The 13,632-nt window shown below is 42.2% G+C and overlaps 1 protein-coding gene across 2 annotated transcripts in view; it reads right to left on the bottom strand.

Moving 5' to 3' along the window:
• The window catches only part of LOC309503312 (FERM, ARHGEF and pleckstrin domain-containing protein 1), a 48,277-nt gene extending 34,868 nt beyond the window's left edge, over positions 1-13,409 (bottom strand). Inside the window, exons 1-3 of one of the 2 annotated variants that reach the window (XM_082176071.1) lie at positions 13,219-13,409; positions 12,127-12,305; positions 9,765-9,952 (exon numbers count right to left, since the gene is read on the bottom strand). In XM_082176071.1, coding sequence (XP_082032197.1) covers positions 9,765-9,935 — 171 coding nt within the window. In that variant the 5' untranslated portion in view covers positions 9,936-9,952; positions 12,127-12,305; positions 13,219-13,409. The remainder of the gene's footprint in view (positions 1-9,764; positions 9,953-12,126; positions 12,306-13,218) is intronic. The other variant, XM_082176070.1, reaches the window with a different exon arrangement.
• Between the last annotated feature and the right edge of the window lie 223 nt (positions 13,410-13,632).

Genomic DNA, 13,632 nt, shown 5'->3' with positions numbered 1-13,632 from the left:
CATATAGAGGACATTAATGCTTAAAACATAAAATAAAAGCCACATATCCCCCCAATTTTGATTTCATGGGGCCTTCAAACCTTTTTAGTCACAATATTAACTTGGCATACTGTTTAAAGGAAATAATTGGCCAAGAAAGTTAAATGTACTTTCAAAACAGTTAGCTGCAGCGCCAATACACACATTCGTTTGTCTGACTCTCTCTCTCTCTCTTTGTCTCTTGCTCTACAAACAGAACTGACCCATTATATCTAGTTAACATGAGCCAAGTCAATTACTGAGAGGTCACAAGATAACAGAGGCGAGTGAAAATGCCACAGGCATGTGTGTGTGTGTTTGTGTGTGTGTGTGTGTGTGTGTGTGTGTGTGTGTGTGTGTGTGTGTGTGTGTGTGTGTGTGTGTGTGTGTGTGTAGGCTATTCATTAACTCAGCCCTGCAGAAACTGGTGTTCAGTCGATGGAAAATCACCCTGAAACATTCAGACCTTTTGGTTTGCAAGATCTGAGAGATTTTGCAAAGACAATCGTGTACAGACACAGAAATAGCAAATGGTCTGTGATAGTCACTGCTCTATTGTGTCAGGAGGACTGATTGTCTTTGCCTTACTTGCGTCTGCCTTAAAGACATGTCATTACAGATTACATCACACACACACGCATGACGCACACACACACACACACACACACACACACACACACACACACACACACACACACACACACACACACACACACACACACACACTTCCCCTTCGACCACATAAATAATGAAAAATACGATTCACATTTTTCAATTCAATGCACATTCATTTGTATAGCGCTTTTCACAATACTTATCGTGTCAGGAATCGGTCACGGCAATACTAGAGAGAGGACCCATATGCAGAATGAACAAGGGGGTGATGTTTATTGGTAAACTTGACACACAGTGGATGGTAAGGAGTGAAGACAACCCAATCAGTAGGACAGGGCACACGACAGGGAGGGAGAACTGAGGAGATGCGGCAGCACCAGATGGAATGAAAATACTGGAGATCAGGCAGCGGCTCAAGGAACTAGAGGCTTGGTACTTGGAGCCTAAACTAAATAATGACTAAATAAAATGACTACAGCAAAATAAAATGACTAACGATACTATGACTAGAGAAGGGAGCTAGAATAAGCACTGGAGCGTAACAAAGAAAACAAAAATAAGAAACAAGAATTCTAGACTAGATAACAGAAACTTACAAATAAAAGGAAATAAAAAAGAGAGCAACTAGGCAGGGAACTCGTGGGAAAAGAAACTAAAAGTCATGAATGCTGCAGAATCGGGAACAAAAAGAAAAAACAAAAACCAGAGCAAAAGTAAAAATAGAAACTAGACTAGAGTAATAAACTACAACTGGGAAACACTAGAACTATCAACAGGATCTAATACGTGACAAGCACAGTTAAACAAAAAACATGAGTTTAGGCAAGCAATCATGTAACAACAATGCACGCAACGAACCAGCAAAGACATAATGGAAAGAAGTACAATATAAAGGGAGCAGAGCACTTGAGGATCAGGTGAACAAATGGTGTCCTCAAACAAATGAGGACAAGACAAGGACTAAATAAGGGGGCGTGGCAAAACGAGGCGGGACGAGAAGAGCACAACACAAACCAACACAAACAAAGACAGAGCCATGTGCTCAGGCCCAAGACTAACAAAGAAACATTAAACAAAGACAAAACAGACAAGGACCCTGACAGTTCCCCCTCCCCCCTCCAACGGACGCCTCCAGGCGTCCACACTGGGTGAAGGAGTCCAAGGGGACACTGGATTAGTCAGGGGCTAGTCTCGCTTAGCCTGACCTTCAGTCTGACGGCAGAAGGTCTGGACTCTATCACAGCTTTTCTGGTTCGGCACTGGTGGGGATTTCATAACTGAGCAATCTGAGACAGATTTAAGGAGAGTCTCTTGATTGGGGAAATACTTGGGAATGAATTGAGGGGCCATAACCGCACTGGCGGGTAAAGAGGATGGCCTCTGTGACTCCCAGACAGACTTATCGCCAGATGCAGCCTCCGAGGCTCTAACAGACTTAGCAGAAAATATAGACAATTCTTGAGACTTGAGGGCTGGAGCGGACTTCCTGGTTGTTCGAGTCTAGCAGGAACAGTTTTTGTAGTCTCCACTTCGTTGCTGGTAGGCAGCGCAGAGGTGGCCTTTGTGGCTACAACAGGCAGGTTAGAGCGCCCTTAAATGGCCTCAATGGCAGGAGCATCTTCTGATGAAGCAACATGACTGGCAGCAACAGTTTCTGTGAGCATCACAGGACTAGGTGGCACTTCAGAGATGGCCTCCATGACTATAGCGGGTGGATTCGGATGTTGTGCAATGGCCTCTGTGGCCGGAACAGGAAAGGTTTCTGAAGACATGACATGACAGACAGGATTGATTTCTGTGGGCACAACATGACTGGCTAGCTGTTCGGAGGTGGCCTCTAGGGCAGTAACATGCAGAATAAGATGCTCTGGAATGGCCTCCATTGCCAGGTCAGGAACAGTTTCTGTGGAAGAAGCCGTGCTGATTTGAACCAGTCCTGGACCAATGAATTTGGGACCTCACCGTTGGGCCCTCCTGGACCACTGGACTAGGGACCTCCTGGACCAATGGGCTTGGTGCCTCTTGGCTCTGGCCTACCTGGACCAATGAATTTGGGACCTCATGACTCTGGCCCTCTTGGACCACTGGACAAGGGGCCTCCTGATTTGGGCCCTCATGGACCAATGGGTTTGGGGCCTCCTGACTTGACCAATGAATTTGGGACCTCCTGACTCGGGCCCTCCTGAACCACTGGACTAGGGGCCTCTTGACTCTGCCCCTCCTGGACCAATGTGCTTGGGGCCTCCCGATTTGGGACCTCCTGGACCAATGGGCTTGCGACCTCTGAAAGAAGGGCATTCGACTGCTCAGCATGGGCCCTCCTTCTCTTCTGCTTCCAGGGAAACAACAATACATGCTTGGCCGCTTCTGGGGTCACTGTAACTGTCTTGACTGCAAGTGTCAGTGCAGGATCCTGACATATCGTTTCAAAGCAGCTTTACAGAAATTATGCTAAAGCTACTTTGTTAAAACACTGTTGCTACAATAAAGTCAACATAGTACAGCAATTGCACAACTTTTACTTCTGTATTGTGACAGATTTTTGAGTAAAAACTAAATATTTAAAAAGAAAACTTTTATAAATTGGCAATTGTGCCACAAAGACAAGGATTTGAAAAATAATGACACATTACTCCCGTCAACCACTGTTTGGACAATCTGATAAATCAACCTGCAAATGGCTTAAAGTTGACTCCACATTTTCGACTGGGACAGGAGAAAGCATTTTATCAGCCTTAGGATGCCTAACATACAGTATGCTAGTGGTGGCCAGCAATACGTTTAGAGAAAGGTATACTATTTAAAGCAAGTTTAAAAAGTTAGGACATGGACAAAAACAATGTAAAAATCTAGTTTTGCAAATGTTGCCAGGGAAAATCTGCCGTATGTGGAATGCACACGTCAGAAAGTGAAAACTAAGGAATGTGAGATAATTGCTGGATTTTCACGTTAAATTATACTGTGCAATGCAAACAGATAGTCAGAGTGAATAACTGTGGTCAAACACAAGATACACATTGCTTTCATCATGACCCATGAGATGACAAAAATAAAGAAAACAAAGAGAAAGAGTGCCATCTTTACCAGAGACATGACCAAATCAACACAATAAAACTGAGACAACAAGATGTTTCACTCCAAACACTTTATGAATATGCAAACCTCACTCTCGCTCCACAAGACAGCATCATATTTAAATTCACAGAAACGGTGAACTGTCTGTTTAAAATCACTCTGTGAGAATTACTAAGGTTCAGTCTGTCAACTTCTTGCTCAACTAACAGCGTGAGTTTACAGTAGGACTACCTGATCACCGGAAAACTGTTGAAGAAGAATAAAAATGGGCAAAAGAGGTGTTAGAAGTATTTGGGAACCATTTCATTACTTTTCATCACTTACAATCTGTTCATTACTTCATTACTTTTTAAAATAAAACCCCCTTTAACAATCATCAGCACCAATTTTTACTTTGTTATCATAGGCATATAGTTAAACTTTTTTTACTTTCATGAAACCTAAGCCTGTTATACGGTGGCCCAGTAGTGCACAACACAACGGAATTAAGAAACAACACAAGAAAATGAATCCACAACACAACGGAAATGAGCCACAACACAACGGAAAATGTACAACACAACAGAAACTTATGTTGCAAACTTATGTGTGCTTTTTAAATTTCGTTGTGTTGTGCACTACTGGGCCACCATACTGTTAGCATCAAAAATCCCGCTTATTTAAATATTGCACAACTAATCATGATGACAGCCACAGACTTTCAAGAAATGACCTCTGCAAGTAACTGTCTATTTGTCTAGCACGGTTTCCACATAACTATGAAGCAGCACAACTGTTTTTAACATTGATAATAATCAATGTTTCTTGAGCAGCAAATCAGATTTAGTTTGAAATCTTCTACAGAAACTCATTTTTTAAATCAGTGTATAGACCTTCTGTAGCCCCGCCCCTTTCCAGCCCTGCGCTCCTTCTGTTCTGTCGGCAGGTTTGTATTTTCACAGCATGAAGGTAAGATCTTACGGATTTATGAATGCACCTCTCGTTTTAAAATCTTCCCATTTGTTATGAAATCCACTTCAAACATTACAATCATGCTCATAATAACTTCAAATCCACTTCACCAGCTACTCTTCGACAGCGATGCCATAGAGATATACGGAGCTACCGCAAAAACAGAAGTTCAGACACAATATTGTACAGATGGCTGCACGCTTGTTTCTCTGGCGCATTAGGAATATAACACTGTAATACTGCATCTGTTTCCTTGAATGACCCTGGTAATGTGTCTGAATTCAGAGCTCATCCAGCATGAATGTCAGAAACAGATGTGAATATGAGAACAAGAGTGGGAACTTTCTGCACATGCTCACAAACACATAAAGCTCCATTATACACACATACACACACACACACAGAGAGAGAGAGAGAGAGAGAGAGAGAGATGCCATCCTGAGGGTCACAGATATATATGTATATATTCAGTATATATATATATACAGTATATATAGTATACTATATCTTTCTTTCTCCCTAACACTTTCTGAGAGACATTCCTCTACACTTTTCTGCCACTTATGTGCGAGTGTGTGGTGTTTGTCTGTTGGCAAGGTGTCCTACTTTTACGTCTAAAAAATTGTAGCTCCTCACCAGCAGATCAGTATGAAGAGACGCTGGAAGTGTGTGAGTGTGTGAGTGTGTGTGTGTGTGTGTGTTTCAGTGACCTGATTAATCAGGACTTTTTTAGTGCTGAGTTAAAAAATAAAGATGAGCAGAAATACACAAAATGATGAAGCCCTGCACATGACATGCAGAGGAAAAAGAGATATTGTGGCCCTGAATTAAGAACTTGTTTTAGGTAAACCGTGGCCTTGTTATACTGTTCACTCATTTACATTTATTTAATCAGAATAACTTCCCCTTCCTCTTGCAGCTCATCTCTTCTCTTCTCTGATGATGAGGGCGGAGCAACCTGTCACTCACATGAGATCCACCAATAGCAAACCACAACCATCCAATCAATTCCACATGGACAAAATAAAGCCCCGCCCCACATTTGTTCTTGCTCGAGTTTCACTCAGGCTGTGTCCGAAAGCTTATGCTGTCGTTGGAGGACACATTTCAAGGTAGTGTTATCTGGATTATTCCCCTAAGATTCCTTCATCTGAATGATTTTTGTAGGCAGCACAGATGTATCCTCCACTGTCTTTGATATCCCACAATCCTGAGCTTTCCATTCTGTGATAGTTGAGCTAAAAAAATAAATATGCTGTCTGAAAGTTGCAGTTGGTGGTCAGTTTGTGTGTAAATGTACGTTTTTGACCAACGTTTTCTACATCTGATGACATTTCTAGTGGGAAATTACAATTAAATATTTGCTTAGTTATCACTAAAGCTCACTCTATTTTGCTGTAGATCATTAAACCATTACGCTGCCTCAGAAGTCTGTCAGAAATCAGTTTTGTGTGGTTCCTTTGTGCACAAATATTGCCTGCAGCGAGGCAACAAGTCACTGGCTGAGCGTTCAGACGCAGCGTCAGATGTACGTCACAACAGGGAACAAAAGAATAGAGCAGCTTCCGTTTACTGCCAACTTTAGCTAAAAGGAGGGATTTAATTAATCATATGTGGGAACGAATTCTTGTTTTTTTTCCCCATGTCATGTGTGGGCCTCCATACAAAATAGAGAGAAAGAGAGAGAAAGAGAGAGAAAGAGAGAGGGAACACAGCCTACTTAAAGGGAAAGCAATTGCATTATGTATGTGCATATTAACAGTGCATTATGGGTATTCTCAAGCTGTTGAGTGTACATTGGTTATACACTCGTTATTGCAGTGCATTGTGGGATTGAATGAGTGCACTCAAGAACGTCCACTATGGTTTCAGACACCACTACTAATGGCTGTTTCCTCAAATAATGCCCTATTTAAGGGTATAGGGGCGATTTCAGACACAGTGATTATGACTCAATCCAGTGTTTATTTTTATTCAGCTCATCATTACATGATTATCTGACATATTGATTGAGTCAATAAGGAGGATGGAGGAACATCCTCTTCAGGGACTTTATGATCTTCACTCACACAGACAGCTTAAACTGTAAAACAAACACAGCTTATGAGGCCAGTAATGAGCACAAACTCCAGTCCGGGCTGATCATCCAGCAGTGGCTGTGCTAAAATCACACTTCTTATACACTTTATTTTGCAGCGTGGAAGTGAGCTATTTTCAGAGAATTCATTCGCCACTACAGGAAAACAGCTGGAAGATTTACAGTAAAACAGTCAAACTCATTGCACTACACACCAGTGAGTTTATGATTATGATAATACATTAAAATAATATGATAATAAATATCATTTAGCAAAATCAAGCAGCATAACGGACTGTTTTTGTTGGGGTAAAAATAACTAAGCTAATGACACCGGAAGACTCATACATTTATATTACAAATTGTGCCCGATCTTACCATAAAATATGAGGTGGATAACGTTCACAAGACTGTAAATGGCAATAGTTAATATTAAATAGACTGTGTGTGTGTAAGTGTGTGTGCGCGTGTTTGTGTGTGTGTGTGTGAGAGAGTGTTTGTGTGTGTGTGTGTGTGTGTGTGTGTGTGTGTGTGTTGAACTCACTTCAGAGCAGCTGATGCCCAGCCAAACCAACCTTAGGACAATAAAATATCTCTCAGCTCTCTGTGGTTTCACACTTCTGCAATGTTGCCGTTTAAAAGAGAAAACGACTCGGTTACTAATGTAACCTCGGATCCCTGAGATAAGGGAACGAGTATTGCGTAGCTATACGCTATGGGGAAAACTGCTTTTTCTCCGAATACTGAAGCCTTTTGTACAATAACGCAGTGCTACTGCACAGCCATAACAGTGCAGAGACTACTTGCACGCTATTGGCTGGTCAGTGGTAATTGCACGAACCTATGGCAGAGCGGCGTAACTGCGCGAACCAATCGGTGCAAAGCCCGCCGAGCTGAGTGCAGAGCCCGCCAGAATTTTGCCATAGATTCAGGTTTATTGACTGAAGCGATGAACGCCGGTGTGCATCATAGCACTGCCATCTACGCAATACTCGTTCCCTTATCTCAGGGAACCGAGGTTACGTTAGTAACCGAGTCGTTCCCTTTCGAACGGTTAGTCGTATTGCGTAGCTATCCACTATGGGGAACCAATCCAATAACGCTGTGCTATATGTTAAGCGTAACGACATGTTCTATGACCTAAGTTAGGACGCTTGAACAAGGGTCCAAAGCAAGGGCCTGAGTCTGACATGACGCCTTGATAGGGCAAGACCCTAATGATGATGGCCTGGCTCGTGCAGAGGCCGGCTCAATTATATGGAAAGGATGTGTGCCAGCAGCGCAGGGACTTCTAAGTTATAAAATGTGGCGAAGGTAGACGGCGAGGACCAGCTGGCCGACGTGCATATATCGCCATGCCAGGGAAACTGTGATGATTCGCCGGCTGATTGAGCTGGATCTGGATACAGTCCGCTGGCTTGCTCACTGTTCTGCTGCTTGGCTCTGCTGTTCACGGCGGAGAAGGCGAAGGCTTGTAGTCGAGCAGTTCTGCGAGGTCCGTAGATCGTCGTTGAGGGAGATAAATCTGAATCTATGGCAAAATCAAGCGTCTTTTATATGCGGATGCTCAGCTCGGCGGGCTTTGCACCGATTGGTTCGCGCAGTTACGCCACTCTGCCATAGGTTCGTGCAATTACCACTGACCAGCCAATAGCGTGAGAGTAGTCTCTGCACTGTTATGGCTGTGCAGTAGCACTGCATTATTATACAAAAGGCTTCAGTATTTAGAGAAAAAGGAGTTTTCCTGCAATATGACTGACTGTTCGAAAGGGAACTAACATAATAATTGTCGATATTGATTCCCACAGGCATGCTCTATATTTATCCACAGAACACCTTCATGAAACACTCTCACATTCCTTCACAAAACAAAGTCTCACTCACTCCTACAGCCAATAAAACTATTTCCACAAAATCTATTGATAATCACAATCATGTTCAGTAGAGATACTACATTCTCGACTACATATACTCACAATATGTCAACTTGTTTTTTTAAATATTTGCATTTAATAGCTGAATTGTGTGATGAAAATTACATTAGCCATCATGATGCTGTAGAGACAATTACACCAATCAGAGAGTCGCGATGAGCCAAAAGAGCTAACGTCCTCAGAACGTTCTGGCAAGGTTCTCTCAAAGTTATGAACAAACGTTAGCACAAAAACATTATTCATACATCCTTCATGGAGCGTTTTTTCTGAAGCGTTTTTTGTACTTTTAAAAAAATACTACTCATTTCAGAACGTTCAGAGAACATTCAAAAGTCCACATGTTTGCAAAATTATAAAATAGAATGTTCCCTTAACGTTCGTAGAACCAAGAAAAATTATTTAATAACGGACAGAAAACATTCAGAAATAACATTTACATAACTTAATGGGAATGTCAGCAAAATGTTCTTATAACATATTTTTGTAATCTGGGAAGCTCCATATATCGCATATCGAGCATCTCGCTCTCAAAATCCTTAGATATTTGTACATTTACATGCATATTTAGCAATAAACTTTAAATATATTGTTTCTATAGATATAATCAACGTTTTACATCTGTGCAATAATTTTAAAATTGATTCATTACTGTAATTTGATTTGTTCTCTTTCCCGTTAAATACACAGTCTTGTACCTTTGTCTTTTGTCATTTTTCAAAACATTTGTATTGCTTTACATCAAAATTGGTAATGTTGTGATTCACCTTGTAGTTTGCTTATAATGCTTTAATGAAATGAAATCCCTATGGGAGAAATGAATGTCAAATACTTCTGGAACCAATTTTGCTGAAAAAGTAGCACCACTGCACTCAATAACACTCAGCTTTTTTGTCCAAAGCGGTTTCAAAAAGCGCCACCTACTGTCAGGGAGTGAATTCACATTCTCATTTAGCCCACCTGCCACTTTTTAAACATTAGCCTGAACAGACAAATGGCATGTGAAAATCAGACCGAACGTTCAGGTTGACGTAAACAGTCCTTACATGTCCATATATTGTAGCAGAGCAGCAGAGTTGTCTGGTATGATTACTCACGGATATGTGGAATATCTGCTGGGAGTCGTCCAGCAGCAGGACCCTGAGGGGCATCAGGCGTCCCGGGGGCATGGCAGGGGGCTTGTGTCCGGGCTCCAGGGTGCTGATGCCCAGAGTCTCTGGGGCCCCTAACCTCTGTCCCGCCAGCGACGTCTGGCCCTGCTCCACCATGGTCTTCCTCACTCAGCCTGCACACACACACACACACACACACACACACACACCACAGTCTGACTTACACAATGTGAGGTGCACTAACACTGAGTGTGTTTCATCAGCAGCGTAGGGGCCAAATGTCCCCACAAGGATATTAATAATGACTTAAAGCTCCAATTCCATTATTCTATAAGGTTTATCATTTTCTTTTGGAGTCTTCTACAGCAGGTTTACATGAATCTCAGGTCAAAAAACAGTTTAATTTTCTCATAATGCACATTGCATCATCTGCTCTTTTCTCACAGTGTCTGATACGGTTTGATAAAGGTTTCAGTCGCTCTAAACCCCGCCTCTCTGTGAGCGGCTCTGCTCTGATTGGTCAGATGACCCAGTCTGCTGTGATTGGTCTACTCTACTCTGATTGGACAGATTACCCGGGCTGTGTTCAGCCCCGGCAAAACGTTGCACAACGTTTTTTAAACAGAAACGGTGATGCGTTGAACACACTGTTCTGATGACGCAAGAGTTGCAACTATGGCAGCTGAGAAGGCTCATTCTTTGTGTTCTTTGTGAAGAATTTTCTGAGCCTGATGAAGTCGGTATAAATATGTGTTTAATACTACAAAATATGCTCGATGTTACAGTTACTGCACTTGCCGCCCAGAACAAAAGAGAACATCCCAATGGAGTGAAGGGATTGCTGAAACTGAAATGGAAGCACACATCTTACCTAATTCAGGCTAAAACACATCTATTTAGCCTCACATACTGACTTTATTTGTAGTTCATACTGTTTTAATACCCTGTATTTTCTTTCTCATTTTTAGGAAAAGCACTTAATTACCATTGTTTATTTCTATACCAAATGTCATACACTTGCAATGAAGCTAAAAATATAAACAACTACATCATTATGTTGATATCCTATATTTTTACAATAAAACTTAGGACAAACATGTCTTCTAATATCCTCAGTTGTTGCGTATACCGAACTGCATCGAACACATTTGTAAATTACTTTCCTTGAACCCATTGTGCGAGTTCACTTTAATACCGCGTGCTTTATATACATGTTGCTGCTGATTGGACTGCAGTTCTGACACACCCACCAAACAAGAGAAAACGTTTCTCAAACCCCGTTGCACACCGGTGCACGCCGCTTCCAGGAAACATGACGTTCAACCCGGAAACCGTAGCAAAACGTTGCGCACCGTTTTGAACTTGAACATGCCCCCAGTGTGTTGTGTCTACTCTGCTCTGATTGGTCAGATGGCCCATTCTGTTGTGATTGGTCTACTCTGCTTGGATTGGTCAGATGACCCAGTCTGTTGTGGTTGGTCTACTGTGCTCTGATTGGTCAGATGGCCAAGTCTGTCGTGATTGGTTTACTCTGCTCTGATTGGTCAGATGGCCCAGTCTGTTGTGATTGGTCTACTCTGCTGATTGGTCAGATGAAACTTTGCAGACCTTTTTCATTCACAAGCAGCTAGATTATATACTAAATGAAAGGTCATTTATGAGAAAGCATAATGAAAAATGTTTAAATGAAGAGGTTGTGTATTTATAGTGATGTTTCCTGACATGTCAGTCATGTGAAGCTTACACTAGCCTTTTTGGCCTGATGTTATAGTGCTCTCATCAGACAATGAGCCTACAGTTTTACAGAGATCCAGCTTCTCATATCTCCCATTCTCTGCTCCCATCATGTTCACTGTTTATCACACATGCCAGAGCACTGATGTCATCACTTCTAAACCAGGGGTCAACGTGAGAAAAAGAGGGGAGGAAACGAGACAGGAAGAGAGAAAGTGAGCAGCTGAGAGAGTTAGAGAGAAGTCAGAGGAAAATATGGAAAAACAAACACTGATCTCTGTGGATCAGATGACCATCTGTGACTGGCTCTCCTCATTCGCAATTACATTTATCTAAGTCATCTTCAAAAGAGCCTTGCAAACATTCAGTATTCACTGGTTAGTGCTCATATATTCCTGTAGACAGGAATTTGGATTCAAATGAATCAAGGTGCAGTGTAAAAACAGACCTCTGATAAAAATGGCTGTTGATCTATAATGTGTGCTGTGTAGTTTTATAGTCTATTATCAATAAAACATCTTTTAGTGCAGCAATAAAACATGGATCTGCTCTCAGAGGAGGGTGAAAGATCAGACCAGAGCCAGACTGCAGAAACCAACCCCACAGCCAATACCTTGCCAGTAGTGTTTAAAAAAAAATTCCATTCATTCAGTAATGCCACAAAAGCCCTGGAAAAACCAACGGCACTGATGGTGATGATCTGAGCACATCTTCAGACACTGGTGTCTTTTGTTTGGCTGGGATGAAGCTGCCACATGCAGAACACATCATGAGATCGAGAAGTAGGCTAGCCTATAATTTACAAAACAAACAAAAAACGCAATTAAGAATATAGAGACGATCAAAACGCTCAGAGAAATATCTCTCGAGCTTCCTATATGGACCTCATTCCCTGATTTTATTCACCTTTGTTTACATTGATAACTCCAATGTAATCCACAATTAAAAGGCGGACTATTTTCTATTATAGTTCCCTTTCGTTGCCTTTCAACATAAATCTCGAATAAAAATGGAAAGACCGAGGAATGGCTATTCCGCGACGCGCTGTTCTTCTAATGCGCGCTTGTCGCGTCGCGTCGAGAATAGACGTCACCTCATAGCGTTCACTGGCCAATCAGGATCAGGTGTAACGTAATTATTTTTCACTGAAATCATAAATTGGCTTTACAGTGTCTACTTTAAAATAGCGAAATTATGTTAGATCATTTGCTAGAACTGCTATTCAGAAATCACGAGCTGGCTTTCATTGAACGGTCAGAGTGCGTTATTTTAACAAATATCATAACGAATAGGCTACAGTTCACAGCACGCAATGCACAAATGCACAAACGGAGGAAATTAAGTGGCAGCGAGTCAAAATATAACGTTATCGCGCGCTTATGAAGACCGCACCGGTCGCGTCGCGTCGTGCGCGTAAAAGCGGTGTGCACTGAACAAAGCGCAGACAGGACAGGTCTATTGACGTATAATAATACAAGGTCTTAATGGGAAATATAAAATCTCGACGTGCTTTTCGCACTGGGCTTCATCAGGTGAATGGACTCCTGTAGCAGATCGCGTGTTAGTGCATAATGGAAATATAACGGTACGGAGCTCCAGCAATGTCACGGCAGTTCTCAGGCTCAAATCTGTGGCTAGATTTACCCCTTAATCTCCTCCAAGCACAGAGCACTGTGAATATGAGTAGAACAATCGACACGCTTACCCCGATTATACGTCCACCGTGTCGAAGTGTGCGTTTTCCCACAGACGCGCTGGTGTCAGCGGTGATGCCGTGGAGCTGCTGCCGCCGAGAGACGCTTCAGATGCCGCATACGCGCGTCCTCACAGTCGCCATGCTGGACAGACGGGATTTACACTGACGGAGAACAGCACAGATACAACACACACCAGATCAGATGAGATGAGATGAGCGCTCATATGCTGCCATCTGCGGGGTGAAGAGGCATAACGCTGTCCAATCATCTGAGCTACATTAGCCAGCTCTCAGCTCTAGAGACGAATCACTTGCTACACTTGTGAAAAAGTGTGCTTAATTGTAGCCTATTGAATGTGCACTTATAGCGTATTTCAAAAGTCCTTGCAGATCATATGAATTATATTGAATGTCACTAAGTGC

Source organism: Leuciscus leuciscus, assembly GCF_965113295.1.
Source record: "Leuciscus leuciscus genome assembly, chromosome: 7".
Taxonomy (NCBI): Eukaryota; Metazoa; Chordata; class Actinopteri; order Cypriniformes; family Leuciscidae; genus Leuciscus; species Leuciscus leuciscus.
The sequence above is the reverse complement of the archived record's forward strand: the minus strand, read 5'-3'. Positions and strand labels throughout refer to the sequence as shown.